At 38.3% G+C, this 26,170-nt stretch overlaps 1 protein-coding gene across 6 annotated transcripts in view; it reads left to right on the top strand.

Moving 5' to 3' along the window:
- Positions 1 to 26,170, top strand: part of VPS8 (VPS8 subunit of CORVET complex) — a 315,494-nt gene that overhangs the window by 267,881 nt on the left and 21,443 nt on the right. For 5 of the 6 annotated variants that reach the window (XM_065943535.1, XM_065943534.1, XM_065943539.1 and 2 more), the window contains exon 45: positions 12,039 to 12,092. The exons of the other annotated variant lie outside the window; for it this stretch is intronic. In XM_065943535.1, the coding sequence (XP_065799607.1) occupies positions 12,039 to 12,092 (54 nt within the window). The remainder of the gene's footprint in view (positions 1 to 12,038; positions 12,093 to 26,170) is intronic. 6 annotated transcript variants of the gene reach the window in all.

Here is a 26,170-nt window from a genome sequence, read left to right as displayed (position 1 = left end):
TTCTAATTTTGGCTATTCTAATAGGTGTGCAGTGGTATCTCATTATATTTTTAATTTGCATTCTGTGAATGACTAATGAAATAGAGCATCTTTTCATGTGTTTATCATCTTTGGAGAAATGTCTGTTCAAGCCCTTTGCCCATTTTTTAATTGAGTGGCTTGTCCTATTGTTGAGTTTAGGAGTTCTGTATATAGTCTGGGTATTAACCCTTACCATGGGTGTCATTTGCAAATACTTTCTTCCAGTCTCTGAGCTGCCTTTTTATGCTATTTATAGTGCCCATTTGTCTGTGAAAGTTTAATTTTGATGAAGTCCAATTTGTTTCTTTGTTGTTGTTGGCTGCTTGTGCCTTTGCTGTCACATCCAAGAAATCTAAATCTTAAGTCATGGAACTTCTCCCCCTGTATTTTTTTCCTAAGAGTTTCATAGTGTTAGCTCTGTCATTTAGGTCTTTGATCCATTTTAGGTAATTTTTGATATATATGATAGACTGTAAGACTAACTTCATTCTTTTGCTTGTGGCTCTCCAATTCTCCTACCACCGTTTTGTCGAAGTGATGGTCTTTTCCACATTAAATGGTCTTACTTAGCACCCTTGTTGAAAATCATTTGACCATATACACCATTTACAGGATTTATTTCCAGTCTATTTTATTCTCTTCTATAATTCTATTCTGTTCTATAATTCTAACTGTTTCTTTGGGGGGGGGAGTTGTTTATTGAAGTATAGTTGATTTACAGTATTGTTGTAAATTACAATATTGTTGTAAACAATGTTAACATTAGAATATTGTTGTGAAAAAGTTTTAGGTGTACAGCATAGTGATTGTTTTATATATGTGTGTACACACACATATTTTTCCATATAGGTTATTGCAAGAAATAACCTATAGTTATTCTTAGGTTAAGAATATGTTGAATATAGTTCTCTGTGTTATACATTAAATCATTGCTGTTGATCTGTTTTATACATAGTGGCGTACACCTGTTCATCCTATACTCCTAATTTATCCCTACTCCCCACTTTCTCCTTTGGTAACTGTAAGTTTGTCTTTCTATGTCTGTGAGACTATTTCTGCTTTGTAAATAAATTCATTTGTGTTATTTCTAGGTTCCACATATTAGTGATACTATATAATATTTGTCTGTCTTTGCCTTTCTCTGACTTCACTCAGTTGCTATTCCTAGGTCCTTCCATGTTGCTTCAGATGGCAATATTTCATTTTTTTATGGCTGAGTTTTATACACACACACACACCCCCCCCCACATCGTCTTTATCCGTTCATCTGTTGATAGATATTTAAGTTGCTTCCATGTCTTGGCTACTGTAAATGGTGCTGCTATTAATGTTGGGGCGCACAAACCTTTTTGTGTTTTTTATTTATTTTTTTCATTTATTTTTATTAGTTGGAGGCTAATTACTTTACAATATTGTAGTGGTTTTTGCCATACATTGACATGGATCAGCCATGGATTTACATGTGTTCCCCATCCCAATCCTCCCTCCCCATCCGATCCCTCTGGGTCTTCCCAGTGCACCAGCCCTGAGCACTTGTCTCATGCATCCAGCCTTGGCTGGCGATCTGTTTCACCCTTGATAGTATACTTGTTTTCAATGAATTAAAGTTTTTTCCAGGTATATACCCAGGAGTAGGATTGCTGGATCATTTGGTAGTTCTTGTTTTAGTTTTTTAAGGGACCTCCTTATTGTTTTCCAGAGTGGCACCAATTTTTATTCATGCCAGTAGTGTAGGAGAGTTCCTTTTTTCCCATACTCTATCCAGCATTTATTATTTGTAGACTTTTTGATTATGACCATCCTGATTGTTGTGAGGTGATAGCTCATTGTGATTTTGACTTGCATTCCTCTAATAATTAGTTGATGTTGATCTTTTTAAGTGCCTGTTGGCCATCTGAATGTCTTGGAGAAATGTCTATTAAGGTCTTCTGCCCATTTTTTGATTGAATTGTTTGGTTTTTTTTTATACTGAGTTGTATGAGCTATTTTTATATTTTAGAAGTTAAGCCCTTGTCAGTTGCATCATTTGCAAATATTTGCAGTCTATAAGTTGTCTTTTTGTTTTATTTATGATGTCCTTTGTTGTGCAAAAGCTTTTTAAGTTTGATTAGGTTCCATTTGTTTACTTTTGCTTTTATTTCTTTTGTATTGGGAGAGTAAGTAAGCTAAGAACATATTGCTGCGATTTATGTCAGAGAATGTTTTGCCTATGTTCTGTTCTAGGAGTTTATGGTGTTGTGTCTTATATCAATATTTAGGTTTTTAAACCACTTCAAGTTTATTTTTGTATATGATATGAGTGAGTGTTCTAATTTCATTGATTGACATGAGTCTTTCCAGCTTTCCAAACACTACTTGCCAGAGACTGTTTTCTCCATTATGTATTCTTGCTTCCTTTGTCAAAGATTAATTGATTGTAAATATGTGGGTTTACTTCTGTTCCATTGATCTGTACATCTGTTTTTGACTGGCACAGTTTTGATCACTGTAGCTTTGCAGTAAGTTTGGAAATCAAGAAGTGTAAGACCTTTAGCTTTGTTCTTTTTTAATTGATTACTTTTTGCTACTCAGGGTCCCTTGAGATTGCATATAAATTTTAGGATGGATTTTTCTATTTCTCAAATTGCCATTACATTTCAAAGTGACCCTATTGAATCTATAGGTTACTTAAGATAGTATGGACATCTTAACAATATTTAGTCTTCTAAACTATGAACACAGGGTGTCTTTCTATTTGTCTTTGTCATTAATTTCTTTCAGCAACATTTTGTAGTTTTCAGTATATAAGTCTTTTCCTCCTTACATTTATTCCTAGGTATTTTATTATTTTTGATGCGATAGTAAATAGAATTGTTTCCTAATTGGCTTTTTGAACTGTTAATTGTTAGCGTATAGGAATACAACTGATTTTCTGTATTTTATATCCTACTACTTTACTTAATTTGTTTATTCTAATAGCTTTTTTGTGGAATCTGAATTTATAATTTTCTACAAATAAGAGCATATTATCTGCCAACAGAGGTAGTCTTCCTTGTTTCTTTCCAATTTGAATGCCTTTATTCTTGCCTCATTTCTCTGGCTAGGACATTTATTGATTTGTGTATGTTAAACCCTCCTTGCATCCCATGAATTCCACTTAAACTTGATACGTGAACTTTATAAGATGCTGTTGAATTCAGTTTGTGAGTATTTTGTTGATGATTCTTTCAACTATATTCATCAGGGATATTGACCTGTAATCTTCTTTCCTTCAAGGTTAATGCTGATCTCCCAAAATGAGTTCCCTCCTCTTCAGTTTTTTGGGAGAGTTGGAGAAAGAATGGAATTAATTCTCCTTCAAATATTTGGTGGAATTCACCAATGAAACTATCTTGTTCTGGACTTTTCTATTTGGGGAAGTTTTTTTTATTACTGATTCAGTTTTCTTACTAATGTTTGGCCTATTCAGATCTTGTTTCTTCATGATTATGGGTCTTTTTAGGATCTAATTTCCTTTTGATTTCTTCTTTGATCAAGCATTATTTGGAAAAGTGTCAGTTCCTAAATACTTGAGAATTTTCCAGAAATCTTTGTGTTACTTATGTCTAATTTATTTCTATTACAGCAGAGAACATTCTTTGTATGACTTGAATTGTTTGAAATTAATTGAAAATTGCTATTGTCAGAAAGTAATCTGTATTGGTAAATGGTCCGTGTATACAGGCTTACCTCATTTTATCCTGCTTTCCTTTTTTTTTTTTTATCCTGCTTTCCTTTATTGCACTTTGCAGAAACTGTATTTCTTTTTTACAGGTTGAAGGTTTATGGTAGTTTTGCCTCAAGCAAGTTTATTGGCACCACTTTTCCAAAAGTGTTTACTCACTTTGCGTCTCTGTGTCACATTTTGGTAATTCTCACAGTATTTTTCATTATTATTACATGGTGATAAGTGATCTTAGATGTTACTATTGTAATTGTTTGGGGACCACAAATTGCGCTTACTTAAGATGACAAACTTAATCAATAAATGTATGTCTTCTAGTTGCTCTGCCTACTAGCCAATCCCCTGTTTCTTTCCCTTTCCTTAAGAAAGAAAGAAAGTGCTAAGTCGTGTCCAACCCCATGGACTATACAGTCCATGGAATTCTCCAGGCCAGAATACCAGAGTAGGTAGCCTTTCCCTTATCCAGGGGTTCTTTCCAAACCTCCCTATTCCCTGAGACCCATTAATTTTTTTTCCCTTTTTTTTTTTTTTTATTTTTATTTTTTTTATTTATTTATTTATTTTTTTTTTTTTTTAATATTATTTTATTAGTTGGAGGCCAATCACTTTACAACATTTCAGTGGGTTTTGTCATACATTGACATGAATCAGCCATATAGTTACATGTATTCCCCATCCCGATCCCCCCTCCCACCTCCCTCCCCACCCGACTCCTCAGGGTCCTCCCAGTGCACCAGGCCCGAGCACCTGACTCATGTATCCCACCTGGGCTGGTGGTCCGTTTCACCATAGATAATATACATGCTGTTCTTTCAAAACATCCCACCCTCACGTTCTCCCCCAGAGTTCAAAAGTCTGTTCTGTATTTCTGTGTCTCTTTTTCTGTTTTGCATATAGGGTTATCGCCACCATCTATCTAAATTCCGTATATATGTGTTAGTATACTGTAATGTTCTTTATCTTTCTGACTTACTTCACTCTGTATAATGGGCTCCAGTTTCATCCATCTCATTAGAACTGATTCAAATGAATTCTTTTTAACGGCTGAGTAATATTCCATGGTGTATATGTACCACAGCTTCCTTATCCATTCATCTGCTGATGGGCATCTAGGTTGCTTCCATGTCCTGGCTATTATAAACAGTGCTGCGATGAACATTGGGGTGCACGTGTCTCTTTCAGATCTGGATTCCTCAGTGTGTATGCCCAGAAGTGGTATTGCTGGGTCATATGGCAGTTCTATTTCCAGTTTTTTAAGAAATCTCCACACTGTTTTCCATAGTGGCTGTACTAGTTTGCATTCCCACCAACAGTGTAAGAGGGTTCCCTTTTCTCCACACCCTCTCCAGCATTTATTGAGACCCATTAATTTTGAAGTTAGGCCCATTGAATACCCTGCAGTGGCCTCTAAGTGTTCAGGTGAAAGGAAAAGTCACATTTCTCTCACTTTAAATCAAAAGCTAGAAATGATTAAGCTTACTGAGAAAGTCTTACCAAAAGCCAAAATGGATCAGAAGCTAGGCCTCTTGTGCCAAACAGTTAATCCAAGTTGTGAATGAAAAGTAAAAGTTCTTAAAAGAAATTAACAGTGCTACTTCAGTGAACACACAAATGATAAAGCAAAACAGTCTTATTGCTCATGTGGAAAAAGTTTTAGTGGTCTGGATAGAAGATCAAATCAGCCATAAAATTCACTTAATTCAAAGCCAGGCCCTAATTGTCTTCAATTCTGTGAAGGCTGAAAAAAGTGAGGAGGCTGCTAAAGAAAAGTCTAAAGCTAGCAAAGGTTGGTTCGTTAAGTATAAGAAAAGAAGCCATCTTTGTAACATGAGTGCAAGGTGAAGCAGAAAGTACTGATGTAGAAGCAACAGCAAGTTATTCAGAAGATCTAGCTAAGGTAATTAATGAAGGTAGGGACACTAAATGACAGATTTTCATCATAGATGAAATAGCCTTATGTTACAAGAAGATGCCTTGCCCTCTAGGACTTTTATAACTAGAGAGGAGAAGTTAGTGCTTGGCTTCAAAACTTCAAAGGACAGATTGACTCTCTTGTTAGTGGCTAATGCAGCTCATGACTTGATGATGAAGCCAGTGCTAATTTACCATTCCCAAAATTCTGGGGCTCTTAAGAATTACACTAACTTTGCTTTGCCTGTGCTCTATAAATGGAACAACAAAGTCTGGATGACAGCACATCTGCTTACAACATGGTTTACTAAATATTTTAAGCTTGTTGTTGAAACATACTGCTCAGAAAAAAGTTTCCTTTGAAAAAAATATTATGGCTCACTGACAATGCATCTGGTCATGTAAGGACTCTGATGGAGATATACAACAAAATTAATATTATTTTCATGCTTGCTAATATAGTTTCCATTCTGTACCCCTTGGATCAAAGAGGAATTTTGACTTTTAAGTTTATTATGTGAGAAATATATTTTATAAGGCTATAGCTGACATAGATAGTTCACTGATGGATCTGAGCAAGGTCAACTGAAAACCTTCTGGAAAGGGTGCACCATTCTAAATGCCATTAAGATCTTTGGTGATTCATGAGAAAGGACAGAATATCAACATTAACGGGAGTTTGGAAGAAGTTTATTCCAACCCTCACAGATTACTTAGAGGGGTTCAAGACTTCATGGAGGAAGTCACTGCAGATGTGATGGAAGTGGCAAGAGAATTAGAAGTAAAACCTGAGGATGTGACTGGATTGCTGCAATATCATGATAAAACTTGAACAGATGAGGTGTTGCTTCTTATGAATGAACAAAGAAAGTGTTTTCTTGAGATGGGATCCACTCCTGGTAGAATGCTGTAAAGACTGTTGATATGATAACGAAGAATTTATGTTACATAAACTTAGTTGATAAAGCAGTAACAAGGTTTAAAAAGATTGACTCCAATTTTTAAAGAAGTTCTGTTGTGGGTAGAATATTGTCAGACTGCTTTGCATGCTACAGAGAAATCATTCGTGAAAGGAAGAGTCAGTAGACGTGGCACACTTATTGTAAGTAATTGCCACAGCCACCCAGCCTCCAGGAACCACCACCATGATCCATCAGCAGCCATCAACATAGAGGCAAGACCCTCCATCAACAAAGAAATTATTACTCACTGAAGGCTCAGATTATAGTTAGCATTTTTTAAGCAAGAATATATTTTTCAATTAAAATATGTAGTTTCTTTAGATATAATGCTCCTTCATAGAATAGTATAGTGTAAACAACTTTTATATGCAACAGGAAACCAGAGAATTGTGTGACTTGCTTTATTGCAACTTTTGCTGTAATGCAATGGCCTGAAACTGAGTTCATAATATCTCTGAGATATATCTCTACTGTACTATGTATGTATTCTGCCTTTGTTGGGTAGAGGGTTCTGTCAATGTATATCTTCTATATCCTTCCTTTTTATTTTTTATAATCTACATTTAATATTGCGTGGTTTGAGTGCACCATGTGTTGGTTTGATGCATTTGTATATTACAATATGATTACCCCACTAACCTTCAGTCGCTCAGTCATGTCTGACTCTTTGCAACCCCATGGACTGCAACATGCCAGGCTTCCCTGTCCTTCATCATGTCCGACAGCTAGCTCAGGCTCATGTCCATTGAGATGGTGATGCCATCCAAACATCTCATCCTCTGTTATCCGATTGTCCCCCTTTCAATCTTTCCCGGCATCAGGGTCTTTTCTAATGAGTCAGATCTTCACATCAGGTGGCCAAAGTATTGGAGGTTCAACTTCAGCATCAGTCCTTCCAATGAATATTCAGGATTGATTTCTTTTAGGATTGACTGGTTGGATCTCCTTGCAGTCCAAGACACTCTCAAGATTGTCTTCTCCAACACCACAATTCAAAAGCATCAATTCTTTGGCGTTCAGCCTTCTTTATGGTCCAACTCTCACCTCACTAAATAACTGCTGGAAAAACTATAGCTTTGACTCGATGGACCTTTGTTGGCAAAGTAATGTCTTTGCTTTTTAATATGCTGTCTAGGTTGGTCATAGCTTTTTTCCAAGGAGCAAGTGTCTTTTAATTTCATGGCTGCAGTCACCATCTGCAGTGATTTTGGAGCCCAAGAAAGTAAAATCTGTCACTGTTTCCATTGTTTCCCCATCTATTTGCCATGAAGTGATGGAACCAGAGGCCATGACCTTAGTTTTCTGAATGTTGAGTTTTAAACCAGCTTTTTCACTCTCCTCTTTCACCTTCATCAAGAGGCTCTTTAGTTCCTCTTCATTTTCTGCCATAGGGGTGGTGTCATCCACATATCTGAGGTTACTGATATTTCTCATGGCAGTCTTGATTCCAGCTTGTGCTCCATCCAGCTCAGCATTTCACATGATGTACTCTGCATGTAAGTTAAATATTCAAGGTGACAATATACAGCCTTGACTTACTGCTTTCTCAGTTTTAAACCAGTCTGTTGTTCCATGTCTGGTTCTAACTGTTGCGTCTTGACCTGCATATACAGGTTTTTCAGGAGGCATGTAAGGTGGCCTGCTATTCACATCTCTTGAAGAATTTTCCACAGTTTGTTGTGATCCACACAGTCAAAGGCTTTGGTGTAGTCAATGAAGCAGAAGTGGGTATTTTTCTGAAATTCTCTTGCTTTTTCTATGATCCAACAGATGTTTGCAATTTGATCTCTGGTTCCTCTGCCTTTTCTAAATCCAGCTTGAACATCTAGAAGTTCTCGGTTCACATACTGTTGAAGCGTGGCTTGGAGAATATTGAGCATTACTTTGCTAGCATGTGAGATGACTGCAGTTGTGCAGTAGTTTGAATATTCTTTGGCATTGCCTTTTTTAGGGATTGGAATGAAAACTGTGACCTTTTCCAGTCCTGTGGCCACTGCTGAGTTTTCCAAATTTGCTGGCATATTGAGTGCAGCACTTTCACAGCATCATCTTGGAGGATTTGAAATAGCTCAGCTGAAATTCCATCACCTCCACTAGCTTTGTTCATAGTGATGCTTCCTAAGGCCCACTTGACTTCACATTCCAGGATGTCTGCCTCTCACCTGAGTGATCACACCATTGTGGTTATCTGGGTCATTAAGACGTTTTTTGTGTAATTCTTCTGTGTATTCTTGCCACCTCTTCTTAATATCTTCTACTTGTTATATCCATACTATTTCTGTCCTTTATTGCGCCCATATTTGCATGAAGTTTCCCCTTGGTATCTGATTTTCTTGAAGAGATCTCTAGTCTTTCCCATTCTGCTGGTTTCCTCTATTTCTTTGCATTGTTCATTTAGGAAGGCTTTCTTATCTCTCTTTGCTGTTCTTTGGAACACTGCATTCAGGTGGGTATATATTTCCTTTTCTCCTTTGCCTTTCACTTCTCTTCTTCTTCTTCTTTTTTTTTTTTGCTTCTGGCACATTCCTTTTATTTTTCTATATATAAAGAGCCTATAAGGAAAAAAAAAAAAACTTCTGAAACAAGATCATCCACTCTTATCATATATTTTCCATCTTCTTTTTCTTTTTTTTTACTATTTTATTTTTTTCCCATTTATTTTTATTAGTTGGAAGCTAATTACTTTACACACTTCTCTTCTTTTCTCAACTGTTTGTAAGGCCTCCTCAGACAACCATTCTGCCTCTTCGTATTTCTTTTTCTTGGGGTTGGTTTTGAGCACCACCTCCTGTACATGTTATGAACCTCTGTCCATAGTCCTTCAGACTCTCTGTCTATCAGATCTAATCCCTTGAATCTATTTGTCACTTCCACTGTATAATCATAAGGGATTTGATTTAGGTCATACCTGAATGGCCTAGTGGTTTCCCCTACTTTCTTCAATACAAGTCTGAATTTGGCAACAAGGAGTTCATGATCTGAGCTGCAGTCAGCTCCTAGTCTTGTTTTTGCTGACTCTATAGAGCCGCTCCATCTTTGACTGAAAAGAATGTAATCAGTCTGATTTCGGTATTGACCATCCATTGATGTCCATGTGTAGAGTCATCTCTTGTGTTGTTGGAAGAGGGTGTTTGTTATGACCATTGCATTCTCTTGACAGAACTCAGTTAGCCTTTGCCCTGCTTCATTTTGGTACTTTTGCCAATCTTGCCTATTACTCCAAGTATCTCTTGACTTCCTACTTTTGCATTCCAGTCCCCTATAATGAAGGACACTTTTTTTTTTTTCTTTTGGTGTTCATTCTAGAAAGTCTTGTAGGTCTTCATAAAAGTGTTCAACTTCTTTGGCATTAGTGGTTGGGATATAGATTTGGATTGTTGTGATATTGAATGGTTTGCCTTGGAAACAAACAGATCATTTTGAATCCAAGAACTGCATTTCAGACTCTTTTGTTGACTGTGAGGGCTACTCCATTTCTTCTACGGGATTCTTCCCCACTGTAGTAGCTATAACGGTGATCTAAATAAAATTCACCCATCCATCCATTTTAGTTCACTGATTCCTAAAATGTTGATGTTCACTCTTGCCATCTCCCATTTGACCACTTCCAATTTACCTTGATCTATGGACCTAACGTTCCAGGTTCCTATGCAGTATTGTTCTTTGCAGCATTGGACTTCACTTTCACCACCAGCCACATTCACAGCTGGGTGTTGTTTCCACTTTGGCTCAGCCTCTTCATTCCTTCTGGAGCTCTCCGCTCTTCTCCAGTAGTGTATTGGGCACCTCCTGACCTGGGGAGTTCATCTTTCAGTGTCATACCTTTTTGCCTTTTCATACCAGTAGCCTTAGCAAGCACCTTTATCATGTCAATAATTACCATTTCTTTTTTGTGTTGAGAATGGTAACGATCTAATCTCTTAGCAATGTACAGTACGGTAGAATATTGTTGACTCTGATCACTGTGTTGTGCCTTAGATCTTCAGAACTTATTTCTCTACTAGTTACAAGGTTATCCTCTTTAACAACATCCCCCCCATCACCCCTAACCTCCCAGCCCCTAGTAACCACCATTCTACTTTCTGTTTTTACAAGTCCAGCTTTTCTAAATTCCACTTGTAAGTGATACCATACAACATTTGTCCTTCTTTGTGTGACTTCTCTCTTTGTATAATACCCTCTAGGTCCATCCTTATTGTTGCAAATGGTAAGGTTTCCTTCTTTTGTGACTGAATAATAATTCATTGTGTGTGTGTGAGGATGTGAGATATATATATATATATGGGTGAGCATGTATCTCGTCAAGATGTTGATTTCAATTCCTTCTGATACATACTCAGCAGTGAGATTGCTGGATGATATGATAGTTTAGTTTTTAAAATGTTTTGAGGAACTGCCATACTGTTTTCCATAATAGGTGTACCAATCTACATTCCTACCAACAGTGTGTAAGGGGTCCCTTTCTCCACATCCTCGCCAACATTGGTTATCCCTTGTCTTTTTTTTATGAAAACCATCCTAACTGGTGTGAGGTGATACATCACTGCAGTTTTGCTTTGCATTTCCCTCATAAGTGATGTTGAACACTTTTTCATGTATCTGTTGTTATTTGGTATGTCTTCTTTGAAAAAATGTTCAGATCCTTTGCCCATTTTTTAAATTGGGTATATCTTCTGTAGTCTTCATATTTGTTCTCTCATTTCTTGAGAGAAATATGGAAATCTGACTGTAAGATCTATTTCTCCTTGCATTTCTATCACTTTTTAACTTATGTATTTTAAGCTGTTAGATGTGTAGATGTTTAGGATTGTTATGTACTCCTGATGAATTGATTTCTTTATCATTATGAAATAATATATCCCTGACTACTTTGGATCATGTCAGTTGTCCACAAAGATAATTAAAATTAATATTGTCCCCAAAGATCTATTAGGTTCCTTACCGTTTGGCTAAAACCAATTTGGACCATCTGTAATACTTTTCATAGCTTAATCACATTTTTATCTTGGCTAACCACTGAGTTTTTCATCTCAGAGAAACTTTTCAAAGGGACTTTAAAAAATATACATGTATTAATTGGTTCCCTTAAAATGTCTGTTTTATCTCAGTTATACCACTTCTGGGGCTTCCCAGGTGGCACTAGTGGTAAAGAATCCACCTGCCAGTGCAAGGGACACAGGGACTCGAGTTTGATCCCTGGGTCAGGAAGATCCCCTGAAGAAGGAAATGGTACTTCAGTCCAGAATTCTTGCCTGGAAAATTCCATGGGCAGAGGAGCTTGGCAGGCTACAGTCCATGGGGCCTCAAAGAATTGGACAGGACTGAGCACGTGCACACACACTACCATACCACTTCTAATTGAGTTACTTTGAGGGTGGGTCAAACAAAACTAAACTGTAAATAAGAAGGTATCAAAAGGTTTGCCTTTTTTTTTCCCCTAGGTAAAAATGTCCCCATCCTGTCATCCATCCAAAGGGGATCCTGCTATTAAAAAGGTGAGTGAGTTTTAATGGAAGAAAGCCAACTTCCTCCTTCTGTGTGTGTGTTCTCCTCTATTGAATAGTGTTCTCAAAATGAGTGATTTTTAATCATCTAAATGCTGTCAAAAGTTCTTTCTGATTGGATGCCTTAAATGGGTGTCACCAGAGCTCTTTGACTCTTCCAGAGAAGCCAATTGCGGATTTGAGTCTAGCATCAGTCTCCTGGCAACTAGGGACTTTCATTGTTCTAGAATTCCTGTATGTGTACTATTTGCTGAGTTGCTTCAGTTGTGTCCGACCCTTCACAACCCTATGGACTGTAGCCTGCCAAGCAACTCGGTCTGGGATTCTCCAGGATCGGCTTGTCATACCCTCCTCCAGGAGATCTTCCTGACCTAAGGATCGAACCCACGTCTCATGTCTCATGCATTGGCAGGAAGGTTCTTTACTACTAGCGCCAAATGGGCATCCTGGTATCAGTGAGCGATAGCAGATGAAAGATATTCTAAGGATGAAAGGTTTTTCTTAACAATGTCCCATCCCTCCAGGTGGCTGTTCCTGAAACAAATTAGTCTGAGGTGTTAACATTTCACCAGGTATCAGCTAAGTAAGTCCTCATAAATACTCATGTGATAGAACTTCTATCTGTGCTATTTCACCCCTTGACTGTAAACTCTGTGGCACAGATAGAGTGTGTCTTTCAACCAAGTAATTCTCAGATGATGACAAGAGAACCACTAAAATCCTTTTATCTGGCTGCAGCAGTACAGTGGAAACATAGCCAACAGATTGGCATTTTTGCTATGCTCTCTTTTTCTGTTTTTATTTCTCTGATAATTGAAGTGTCCCTGGTTGAAGGTTTGCTTTCCTTGCCCCCCCCCCCTTTTAAACAATTTCACAACATCCATGTCGGCAAAGGCTTGTATAATAGAACAAAAATAACAACTTGCTGGCCCTGTTGACTTAACAGCAGGTTCTAGCTTCAAAGCGTCGTGCCAAAAATGGGTCCTTTTTCTCTGCCTTCAGAATCCTCTGAGACTGCTTCAAAGGGAAAAAAAAAATAGAAGCAAAATATGTTGTCTGAAAAGCCCTAGAACATGTTGCACATGAAGACCTCTTTCACTCTTGTCAAGGCAGCAAAGGCAGGCAAGACAGTGGTGCTGATTGCTGCCGCCCAGAACCATCACACCGTAACATGAGGAAAGGGCATCAGCCACTTAGTCCCACCCAGTAAACAAAGGAGGAAACTGGACTCTAGAGGGAAATGTTTTTGCCTCTCTCAGCTGTTACATGGAACACACTTCTAGCACAGTGGTTAAAAACTCATACTTTGGGTTCAGCCAGACTTGGATTCAAAGATCAACTCTTCTACTTCTTTATTTGATAACCTCAAGTTAGCCTCCCTGTTTCCTTCTTTGTAAAAGGATAATACTACCTCTCAGAACTTAAAGATTAAATGAGAAACGATTTAAGTGCCTACCACTGTGCCTGACACATATTAAATGCTCTGTAAATTATAACTGGCATTAAAACACAAGTCTTCTCCAACTCCTAGACTAATGTCCTTTCACTTTGTTATGCTACTGATATTATTGTCCATTCAGCAAATATTTCTTTGTACTAAATAATGAGCTAAGAAGCTCATTATAGAGATGAGAAATAACATCCATGTTCTCAAGGACCTCAGCCTTTAGTGGAAAAGGTAGACAGGTGCCCTGACAGTTACCTTGCAACTTGACACATGCCATGCAGGATGATGGGGTGCTGCAAGAATGTGGGGGAGAAGCCGTGTTTTTAAATTACCAACCTCAGTTAGTACAACTCTTATATTCTTTAGGTACAGAGTCCAATTAAGAAATTTGAGAAATGGTTAGCTGCTCCCCTACTAGATTATAATGAAATTATAGTGAAATTATAATGAAATTATAGATTATAATGAAAGCAAATCCAATCATACTTAAAGACACTTATTAAATTAATATCTCAATATTAATACATATTTTGAATACCTTTTATTTTAGCAATGAGAGACCATTTCTAATATTTAACATTCTGATTATCAAGCCATTAATTTTACCAACGGAAAACTTTTCTGTTGATTTCTGAGCTAATGAGCCAAGTTGTAGGTGTCAGTCCATATATGAACTGCTAAAGGACTTTTAGGAGCCTCCTTTGGAAGTTCATGTGAGCTGCCATCTCTGAAATGTGGATTCTTGGTTAGGGCCACTGACCACCCCTGACTTGAAGCCCTAACTTAACAGCATGTTCTTAATACCTCACTGGTTACAGTATTTAGAAAAACTTTAAAATGTACATCATAACAGGTGCCTCTCCCAGACTAAGAGAAGAGACCAGGGAAGGCTTCCCAGTGGAGGTAGAGTTTAATCCAGCCTGGAAACAAGGGAAAAGGTATTCTTGGCAGATACGGGTGAACACAGCACATTTCAGGAAATGGGGACTGTTCTGCTTATCTTAAATAGGGGAGCTTGCAGCAGCCCAGTGAAATAAATAAGAGTCCAGATCACAGAGCTCAGCCTGTGAAGTTTGCCTTTCATCTCAAGTATAAGTGCTCCCATCAAACATAAGGTTTGAGGTAGAAAGACCGTTTAGAAGAAACAAAGTCCTAAGCCTGTGCCATGTTAATGGAATGAGAAGATGAGGTAGATTCGAGTCTTAGCCTTTTTTGTCTCCTACGGAGAAGGAAATGGCAACCCACTCCAGTACTCTTGCCTGGAAAATCCCATGGACCGAGGAGCCTAGTAGGCTACAGTCCATGGGGTCGCAAAGAGTTGGACATGACTGAGCGACTTCACACCCTTTTGACACCCTAAGTCTAAGTTAGGTGTCCTTCCTTTTTTGAGCTCTCAAAGTACCCTGAACTCATTTCTACCAACATGCTTACCTGGCTGTGTTGAAATTACCTCTTTGCTTATATGTGTCCCCCACTAGACCCTCCGCCACAGAAGGGCAGGGCCCACAGCAGTTGTATTTCTTCTTGTCCCTCTAAGTGTAGAACAGAGTACGCAATCTCAGGAGTTGTTTCGTGAATGAGAGAGACCTAAGATTCCACAGACTTCATATTTGTTTGGGGGACTCAAGGGGGAAGAGGAAGTCTGCTGAATAACTCTAGAAAAGAACCAATGAAACATCATTGCTGTCCTGGGCTTGTATTCCCAGCATGGTCAGCTCCTTACTGTTTGAGCTCAGTCAGCACGATCAGCGTGAGGCTCAGCCTTTCGTTGTTACTTCCTTAGTTCGGTGTGTGTATCTGTGTTTGTATGTGCATGTCTGTGTATTCTGGTTGTCGTCTTGGGTCTGCAGTCATCTTCCCAAAGCTGCAGTGACAGATGGGAGCACCAGCAGTATCTGTTGAGCAGTGTGACTGCCAGAGTGACATGTGTAAGAAACACAAAAGAGCAGCAGTGTTCTTGATTTGAGCCAAAGCTTTTCTGTTGACCAGTAACCACAGAACGTGTTTGGTGACTCTGCCGTCAGCATTGGCCCTATTCAGCCAAGAGCCATATTCAAGTGCTGAGGAGCCGGGAGCCATGTTCTGTCGGGTCCTGCTGGCTTGCGGTGGGTGTCTCGTGGAGGAGTCACTCTATTCTGCTACCGTGTCAGGACCTGAAAGATTCCATGAGCATTTATTTTAGAAATGTATTTTAGAAATTCCTTTGGAAAGCTCTGGATTAGAAATACTTATCATGTGTAATAATTCATCTGTGGTGTTTAAAATTGTATACCATATTTTTTGTATATAAAATTTCTTCTTAATGCTCTCCGATAAGTTCAATAAAAAAGTAGGAAGACACATATACTTAGGAAGTAGGAAGACACATATACTTAGGAAGTAGGAAGACACATATACCTAGGACTTCTGTATCTTGGATGTATCTTGATCTTGGATGACTAGAAATTTGAAAATTAGATGCATTTTCCTTAGATAGAAATTGTCATTAAGTCCATTGCAATAAACTCCCTAGCATAGATCAAGATTGGAGGTACTTGTCAGTGTTTGAGGTGGGTTAAAGAAGTGTAGAGAGTTAATGGAAGGCAGCATTAAAAACCTCTTAGCTTTAATGCATCACTTCTTCACTACACTAGAAGCATCAACCAGGAACTTGTATGGCAAAGTTGACATTGTTGTTCAGTCACTCAGTCATGTCCAACTCTTTGCGACTCCATGAACTGCAGCACACCAGACTTCCCTGTCCTTCACTATCTCCCAGAGTTTGCTCAGACTCATGTCCATTGAGTCGATGATGCCATCCAGCCATCTCATTCTCTGTCGCCCCCTTCTCCTCCCGTCTTCTGTCTTTCCCAGCATCAGGGTTTTTTCCAATCAGTTAGCTCTTTGCATCAGGTGGACAAAGTATTGGAGCTTCAGCATCAGTCATTCCAATGAATATTCAGAATGAACAATTGCATTGTTACATGCATAATAATCAGAGAAAGCAGTTCTGTCTTATTCTTGATTACAAAAGCATGGTTACACTTTCTGAGCCATCCCTGTTTTAGATGAGCTTTCTCTGCTATTGTGGAAGTATGAGGGGCTGGGTACTCTGGCTGGTGGAACCCACTAGTTAGAGGTACAGTCAATGTTCTCTTCTTCCAGTTAGGGAGAAAACTGGGAGTGACAGAGTGGGAAGCCTTTCTAATAGTTCTGGGTAAATTCAGTAAATATTCAGTAAGCCTATAACATGCCAGGCTCTTAACAACACAAGTTAATGGTGACTGAACTGGTGGATTTAATAGCCAAGCCTCCCAGAAATTGGTGCACAATTTCACATGTAATATCAGAATTTAGAACTGACTTTCTTTTCTGAAATGTTCTGGTGAGGTAGAATTTTTATAGATGATTCCAAGTCTTGCCAGTCATGTCAGGAATGTAGATGACTGTATTTGCTCATGATTTTTTATTAAATTATGGAGTGGGAAGTTTTTTGTTTTTTGTTTTTTTAAGGAAAAAGCCTCATAGAACCACTGTTTCCATAGCAACAGGAAGAGCTGGCTGCTTTTCCTGTCTCAACTGACCAGCCCAAGAATGACTGGTTGATAGTTTCACAAAAGTCAAAGGAACACAAAAGGAAAAAGCTCTGAGAGAGAGATGCAACATTTTCTAGCTGTTGTGTGATGATGGCTTAAATCAAGATTCATTTGCCTTTTTTATTTAATTGAAGTGCAGTTGATGTACAATATTATATAAGTTGTTGTTGTTCAACCACCAAGCTGTGTACGACTCTTTACAACCCCATGGACTGTATGTAGCACGCCAGGTTTCCCTGTCCCTCACCATCTCCCCTAAGTTCATATCCATTGAATTGGTGATGCCATCCAACTATCTCATCCTCTGTCACCCTCTTCTCCTTCTGCCTTCAGTCTTTCCCAGCATCAGGGTCTTTTCCAATGAGTCAATAAGTTACAGGTATACAATATAGTGATTCACAATTTTTAAAGGTTATAGTCCATTTATAGTTATTATAAAATATTGGCTATATTCCCTGTGTTGTACGATGTATCCTTGTAGCTTATTTTATATATAATGGTTTGTTCTTCCCCCTCCTACCCTTATATTTCCTGTCCCCACTGGTAGCCACTAGTTTGTTCTATCTGTGAGTCTGTTTCTTTTTTCTGAGACATTCACTAGTTTGTTGTATTTTTTAAATTCTGCATATAAGTGATATCATATACTGTTTGTCTTTTCTCTGATTTATTTCACTTAGCATAATACCTTCCACATCCATCTATGTAGCTGCAAGTAGCAAAATTTCATTCTCTTTTATGGCTGAGTAGAATTCCATTGTATGTATATGCATCTTTATTTTTTCGTCTGTTGATGAATACTTAGGGTGCTTCCAGTTGTTTTTTTGTAATTGTAAATAATCCTTCTATGAATTATTAGGGTGCATGTATCTTTTCAAATTAGTGTTTTGAGGGTTTTTTTTAATATATACCCAAGGAGTGGAATTTCTGGATTATGTAGTAGTTTTATTTTTAGCTTAATAAGAAACCTCCATACTGTTTTCCACAGTGGCTGCACAATTGACATTCCCATCAACAGCATAGGAAGGTTCCCTTTTCTCTACATTGTTGCCAACATTTATTATTTGTGTTTTTAATGTTGAGTTACATGAGCTGTTTATTTTGGATATTAACCTCTTATCAATCATGTCATTTGCAAATACTTTCTCTCATTCACTAGATTGTCTTTTTTGTTGATGGTTTCCTTCACTATGCAGTAGCTTTAATTAGGTCCCGTTTGTTTATGTTTCCTTCTGTCTCCATTACTCTAGGAAATGGAGCCAAAAAAGTACTGCCACAATTTATGTCAAAGAGTGTTCTTCCTGTGTCTTTCTCTAGGAGTTTTATGATTTTAGGTCTTACATTTAGGTCTTTAATTCAGTTTGAGTTTATTTTTGTATATGGTGTTACAGAATGTTCTAATTTCACGTGTAACTGTCCATTTTTCCCCCGCACCACTTGAAGAGATTGTCCTTTCTCCATTGTATATTCTTGCATGCTTTGTTGTAGACTATTTACCATAAGTGCATGGATTTCTTTCTGAACTTTATTCTGTTCCATTGATCTATGTGTTGGTTTTGTGTCAGTACCATACTGTTCTGATTGCTGTAACTTTGTAGTATAAGCTGAAGTCATTGGCCTTTTTGTGCCTCACCCTTAACTCTCCTGCAAAGGTGCAGTTCCTCATGAACAACAAAATGATAGCCCCTCCTTAAAGTATTTGTCTTAGAAAAACTTAGATACACATTATATACAGATGTGACTTCCATGCCTCTATTGATCTAACAAACAGAGCAACCGGGGGATGTGATTTAATCTTTGTTTTTGCATAGACAGGGTAGAAGATCTCAGCAGGCCAAGGGACCTCTTTATGCTGATGTAAAGAAGCTGAGGTGCGGTCGCCTTCAGATATCTGGAGGGTGCTGATTTGGAAGTTAGAAACGTTGTTTGTATTGGGTTAGCCAAAAATTTCATTTAGGCTGAACTACTGGGTACCAAAAATTTCGTTTGGGTTTCCTGAATTCAATTCAAAGAATGCTTCTGACTTCCAAATTTTTGGCCAACCCAGTAAGTAGTTCAGAGGACAGACTAGTACTTAAGGGTAAATACTGCGTAAATGATGATGTTGGTTTAGTATGAGAATTTTCTTACAATACCTATTACCAGAGGTATGCAAGCAGTGGCAGAATGTCTGTCTCTCAAAGCTGCTACAGAGGTATTCTTGCTCTGGGTGAGAGGTTGGACTGGTTGATTTTTAGATCTTTTGGAAGGTTAAGATCTTATGAGTCTATAGTTGCATTAAACAAGTGGCATACTCGTTAATATGCTGAATGATTTTAGTTAGACCCTAACACCCAGTCTGAATTAATAGAATATGTTGTCTATCAAAGAAAAACAAAGTTGGATTTAGATATGAAGAGACTTCATTCAAAAGAATTACTGACATAAGGGGAGGGAGGTATTACAATAGAAGGGAGGAGGCTGTTACCATAGGGGGAACATTTTGACTAAATGATCTGCAAGGGTCTCAAAGATCAGGCAGAAAGGAAATTTCTTTTATAGAGGCAGGTAAACAAGTCTAGAAAGGACCAGATATGGGGGAGTAGGTGGTAGAATCAGACAGTGATCAAGAAATGTCTTTCCTTGATGTCAGCTGATTCTCAGATGATGTCATTAAGGAGAGGTTGTATGCTGGCTTGAGCAGAGGGTGGGTCAGAAACTTGGGAGGAGAGAAGCCTAGCTAACATTTGGTCATCGGTTGGCAAGCATTTTGTTCTAATCAATCAGTGAGGACAGGCACCTCAGCTAATCTTTTTTGAGGCAAAGAATGGAAGTTTGGTAGATGTGTGTCTGGCTTTGTCATGCATAAGCCTGAGGACTAGCTAGGTCTTCTCTGAGTCTTATGAGGAGGGGTGCTTCTTTCTGTTCTGGAAAACAGGTTAAGAGGAATTTCCTTATCTGACTGTTTTCCAGGAGCTCATGGCTCAGGTAAAGTTTGACATGGTCATAGATCTGACTGTTGCTGCCATGTTCATTCCTATTCTTGTTTATTTATTTAACGTATTGTTGGTTTACAGTGTTGTGTTAAATTTTTTTGTACAGCAGAGTGACTCAGTTATATACATATATACATTCTTTTTCATTCTGGTTTATCCCAGGATATTGAATGTAGTGCCCTGTGCTATGTAATAGGAAATTGTGTATCCATTCTGTAGGTCATAGTTTGCATCTACCAATCCCAAACTCCTAAGTCATCCTTCTTCTACCCCTCTCCCCCTTGGCAGCCACAAGTCTGTTCTCTCTTTGAGTCTGTTTGTTTGGTAGATTGGTTCCTTTTTGCCATAGTTTAGATTCCACATAAAAGTGATATCATATATTTGTCTTTCTGACTTACTTCACTTAGTACGATGATTGCTAATTGCATCCATGTTGTTGCAGATGGCATTATTTTGTTCTTTTTTATGGCTGAATAGTATTCCATTTTATTTATGTACCATGTCTTATTTATCCATTCATCTGTCAGTGGACATTTAGGTCGTTTCTGTGTCTTGGGTATTGTGAATAGTATTGCTGTGATCATACAGGTGCATCTTTTTTCTTTTTTTAGTTTTATTTTTTGAACTTCTTTTATATTGGTGTATAGCTGATCAACAGTGTTGTGACAGTCTCAGGTGAACAGTGAAGCGCCTCAGCCATACATACACATGTACCCACTCTCCTCCAAACCCCCCTCCCATTCAGGCCGCCACATAACCTTGAGCAGAGTTCCATGTGCTGTACGGTAGGTCCTTGTTGATTATCCATTTTAAACATAGCAGTGTGTACATGACCATTCCAAACTACCTAACTATCCCTTCCCTGGCAACCATGAGTTCATTTTGTAAGTCTTTGAGTCTCTTTCTGTTTTGTTAAGTTCATTTGTATCATTTCTAAAAGGTATTGTTTTTCTACATTCTCTTTCTGCTATTTCATTGTTAGTGTAAAGAAATGCAACCAATTTCTGGATGTTAATCTTGTGCCCTGCTATGTTGCTGAGCTCATTTGCCAGTTCTAGTAGTTTTTGTGTGGAGTCTTTTAAGATTTTCTGTATATAGTATCATGTCATCTACAGACAGTGACAGTTTTACCTCCTCTTCCAATTTGAATACGAACAATTATATGTTAACAAATTTGACAACCTAGAAGAAATAGACAACTTTCTAGAAACACACAGTCCATGAAAACTGAATAAAAAAGAAATAGATGATTTGAACAGACCAATCACTAGAAGTGAAATAGAATCTGTAATTTAAAAACAAACAAAAACTCCCTACAAACTAAAGTCCAGAACCAGATGGCTTCACAGGCAAATTCTACCCAACATCCAAAGAAGAACCTTTACTGATCCTTCTCAGACTCTTCCAAAAGACTGAAGAGGAGAGAGCACTCCCAAAGACATTCTGTAAAGCCACCATCATCCTTATACCAAAACCAAAGATACCACCAAAAAAGAAAATTACAGTTCAATACCTTTCGTAGTGAATATAGATGCAAAAATTCACAACACAATTTTAGTTAACCACATCTGTGAGCTAAAGATCATACACAGTGACCAAGTGGAATTCATCCCAAGTTCACAAGGATAGTTCAGCATATGCAAATTAATGTGATATACTACATTAACAAAAGAAAAGACAAGAACCACACAGTCATCTCAATAAATGCAAAAAAAAACCCATTTGACAGAATTCAACATCTTTTCATGATCAGTCTTATCAAAATGGATACAGAGGGAGTGTATCTCAACTTATTAAAACCTCTTTATGACAAACCCACAGCCAATATAATCCACAACAGTGAAAAGCTGAAAGCTTTCCCACTAACATCTGAAACAAGATAAGGATGCCCACTCTCGGTCCACTTCTCTTCAATAGAGTATTGGAGTCCTAGCCACAGCATTCAGACAAGAAAAAGATACCCAAATTGGAAGGGAAGAGGTAAACTACATGCATAAACTGCATGTCATTGTATGCAGATGACATGATATTATATATAGAAAACCTCATTCTTTTCCATGATTATGACCTGAAGTCCGTGACCTGGGCTTTTCTGAAACCTGCTTATTAGTCCTCAGGTAGAAAGAGAGAAGGTCAGTGAGAAACAGTTACTAAGAAGGACAGCAGTGATCATTTGTTTATGGCACTAATCCTTCTCTACTATAATTGTATGTATCTTCTGGCTTGAGAAGTGAGACTAGCCAAGGGTCCCAAGGGATCTCAGAATTCTTACTCAGTGTGCAGATCCCATTCCTCACCCATTTTTTAATTGCTTTAATTGTGTTTTTTTTTTAATTAATAAATTTTGTTAGAGTAGTTTCAGGTTTATGGAAAATTTGAACAGAAAATATGCAGTTACATATATCCCCTCACCCCAGTTTTCCCTGTTACTAATCTCTAGCATTTCTGTGGTATGTGTATTACACTTAATATTTAGCCACCATTACAGTCATATGTACAGTTTACATCACCTAATCATCATTCCCTCCCTCCCTGCAAGTTCTGGCAACTGCTGTGTTTTTTTCATTTCTTTGTTTTTTAACTGTCTACATGGTTTTTTCTTTTCCAGAATGTCATATTGTTGGATAGTGTGCAGCCTTTTCCTTCTCTAGGTTCTGTTTCTATAAATTGAACCAGAAGCACGTTAACTTTTTAAGCAGCCATTTTGTAAGGCTGATTCAACTATGTTTGATAGCAAACTCCTGATTCTGTCCACACATGCTGCTGGTCCTACCCTATGTAAATAAATCAGTTTCTAGAGTCAATACAGGGCTTTTCTTATATTGTTTCAGTTTATAACCTTTGGGAGTCATGTATTTTCATACCATGCATGTTGACCTGTTTTATGTTTATCCAAGCCATGGATAAAATATTTGTACCGAACAAAGCCAGGAATAAGAGCCCTGTAGCTGATCATGAGAGACCTAGTCACGTTATTTATTAGTCACCATACTTTGGCAGTTGAAGGTTAATGGACATGATTTTTCAGCTTCTTAATGTGACACCTTAATATTCTGCTTCTTAATTATGAACAGTTGACAAGATTGTTTCCACTGAGTAGAATCCAGTCATATGAGATCACATACATATGTGAGACCACATCAGAGCCAGTGGTGGTTTTCTATTTATCTTTGGTCCCCTCTCAGTGTATAGAAGTATGTAATAAATAGTGCTTATCAAAACAAGTAGTGCCATCATGTCTACCATCTCCTTGGAATTTTGGACCCTACCACAGTTCAGAGTATTGAGCAGCTTACGGAAGGGCCTTTCCTCTCCAACAGTATTCCTGATGAAGCTTTTCAGCCTTCCTAAAATACATGGCAGAGATCTTTTCTCTTCAGCATGTGTGACAGAGCAGCCAACAGCTTACTGTTTTGCATTAAAAACAACTCAGTAGGCCATTCTTAATTGTACTCTGTTGAAATATCACCTATTTGTAAAGGTCATAGACTCCAAACAGCAGAGCTTTGCAGAGTTTCAATTGCTTTAATGTACGTGATGTTCCTGAGTGGCTGGCTGATATCCTGTTACCCAGAGTACAGCCTTCTGTCTGGATCACTGTCCCAAATCAGTTACTGTGTCACCCCTGAAAGCTCCCAGTCCTTTCATGAAATATCATAACATTGAATCGAGTATGTATAGCAAACAGTGAGAAGTCTTCTTTGGTTAAAGGAAAAGAAGATGAAGAGTGGGTATTTACTTAATATGGCGTGTTCTGTCTGACAGGTCACTGCTTTGGGACTTTTGTGGGGTTTGTTGTTTTCTGTACATATCCCACAGGCATTCTAGTTGTGATTCTGTTTTGACACGAATACGTTTTAGCCCCCGGGTTTTGTGGTGAAATAGCTGTTAGTAGTAGCTATTATTCCAGACACAGCATTTTCTTAAAGAAGAGACCCCACTCTAAATGGTTGAGTCACATAACTTTTTCCTTTACTGATTGATTCAGTTAAGGCTACTTTTTTATGGAACTATACAGGGCAATTCATATCTGTCTCCAGCAACTTCATTGCAATGTGTGAAAGAAAATGAAATTATAAAGAGATTTCTTTGCAATCTTTAGGAAGAAGAAATTCTCTAGTTCCCTGTGTTTTGCTTTTAGCTGTGAGAAGTCTTCTTCAACAGTGCTGACCATCTCTTTCCCTACTCTCCCCATTTGTTTCAGTAGTGTTGTGATTTCCCTATCAGTGTACATGTCTGCTTCTGAGAACCTCTTCACTGACCCCACTGCCTCTGTCTCCTAGAGCTCCAGTCCCCCCTCCTCCACCCCTTCTAGTGCTGAGAAAACTTCAGGTGCTCCCTGTTGCTAACAAAGTTAAGTCTGAATAAGTTTAGATTGATAGTCTAGGCCATTGATGCATCACCAGCCCACACTTCATCCTCATCTTCTCTTCTTTTCCTTCTTCTCTAACTAAAGGAAATTTCTCACTTTCTTAAGCATAATGAATCCCATGTCCACGTATTTGCTTTTCCTCTCCTTTCCGTAGGCTGGTATGTCCTTCCTTCCCTCTCCTCATAAGTGATGCCTTATTTTTAACCTCCAGCTCAAATTCTGCTTCATTCATTCAAAAAACATTTATCAAGTACCTTCTGCACAACCAGGCACCGGTCTATGTGCAAGGGGATCCTGCAGGGAACAAAGCCAAGTCTCTGCCTTCATAGAGCTCACATTCAGCTGACAGAGGGGAAATATTAAAGATATATGGTGTATTATATTCTGAGAAGGCTATGGAGGAAAAACACAATGAGGGAGATAAAAAGAAAGACTGCATTTTTAAATGGAGTAGTCACCGAAGATTGATAGCTAAAGTTTTCTACCTGAAAAAAGTTGAAGGTTCAGTCATGGGGCTTCCCTGATAACTCAGTTGGTAAAGAATCTGCTTGCAGTGTGGGAGACCTGGGTTCAATCCCTGGGTTGGGAATATCCCCTGGAAAAGGGGAAGGCTACCTACTCCAGTATTCTGGCCTGGAGAATTCCATGAGGTCCCAAAAAGTCGGACACAACTGAGCGACTTTCACTTTCACTCATGTGAGCCTGAGTGGAAAGAGTGTTCCAATCAGGAGCAACAGCAGATGCAGAGGTCTGGATGCAGGAGAGTGCCGGTGTGACCTGGGAACAACACAGAGGCCATTCTGCCTGGGATGCTGCGTTGTGGCTGTGGTGGCAAACATTTGGAGAGGTTTTCTTCCTCGTTTTCTAGTTCACTGAGAAATCAGTTGAGAATATGAAGGAAGTGAGGCATGTTGAGAGTTTGGAGAGAGAGGTAAACCTGTAGCATAGTGGCAAAGTGAATAGGCCAGGGAGATAATCAGGAAACCCACTTGCAGTTCATGGCATTGAATTTAAATGTCTTTGACCTCTTCCTTTGAATTCTTAGAGCAGTTTTTACTCATTTAATTTGGTACTTGGCATAAACCACCATCTATCGTTTTCAGTGTCTGGCCTAAGTTTCTAACTTGTTATTTGTTGTGGGCTTTTTTTTTTTAATATGTTATACCCCACCTGTCTCCTCAGCTGCTTTGAGGCAATTTTCAATATGCAAACAGCAAAAAAGGACAAAAATAAATAATGGAGAGTGACAGAACAAAATGAAAATATACTTGAGTAGAATTTAGTAATAGCCGAAAAGCATTTGGAGAGGAGGAATCTTGAATGAAAAATTTTTAACCTCCACTTTCTAAAACAGGGAGTCACAAAGAGTTGGACATGCCCAAGAGACTGAACTGAATCTGAAACAGGATAGTTTGTTGAAATTGAATGATATTAAAATCATTACTGTAATAATTACAGTGAAACCCACCTTTTCATTGCCTCAATTGTTACCCCACACATCCACCTTGATTCCCAGGATAAAAGTTTTACATGTACCCAATATATTCAATCAATTCAAGTTGTTCAGTTGTGTCCAACTCTGTGACCCCATGGACTGCAGCATGTCAGGCTTCCCTGTCCATCACCAACTCCCAGAGCTTGCTCAAATTCATGTCTATCAAGATGGTGATGCCATCCAACTATCTCATCCTCTCTCATCCCCT

Source organism: Muntiacus reevesi, chromosome 8 (genome assembly GCF_963930625.1).
Source record: "Muntiacus reevesi chromosome 8, mMunRee1.1, whole genome shotgun sequence".
NCBI lineage: Eukaryota > Metazoa > Chordata > Mammalia > Artiodactyla > Cervidae > Muntiacus > Muntiacus reevesi.
The sequence above is the reverse complement of the archived record's forward strand: the minus strand, read 5'-3'. Positions and strand labels throughout refer to the sequence as shown.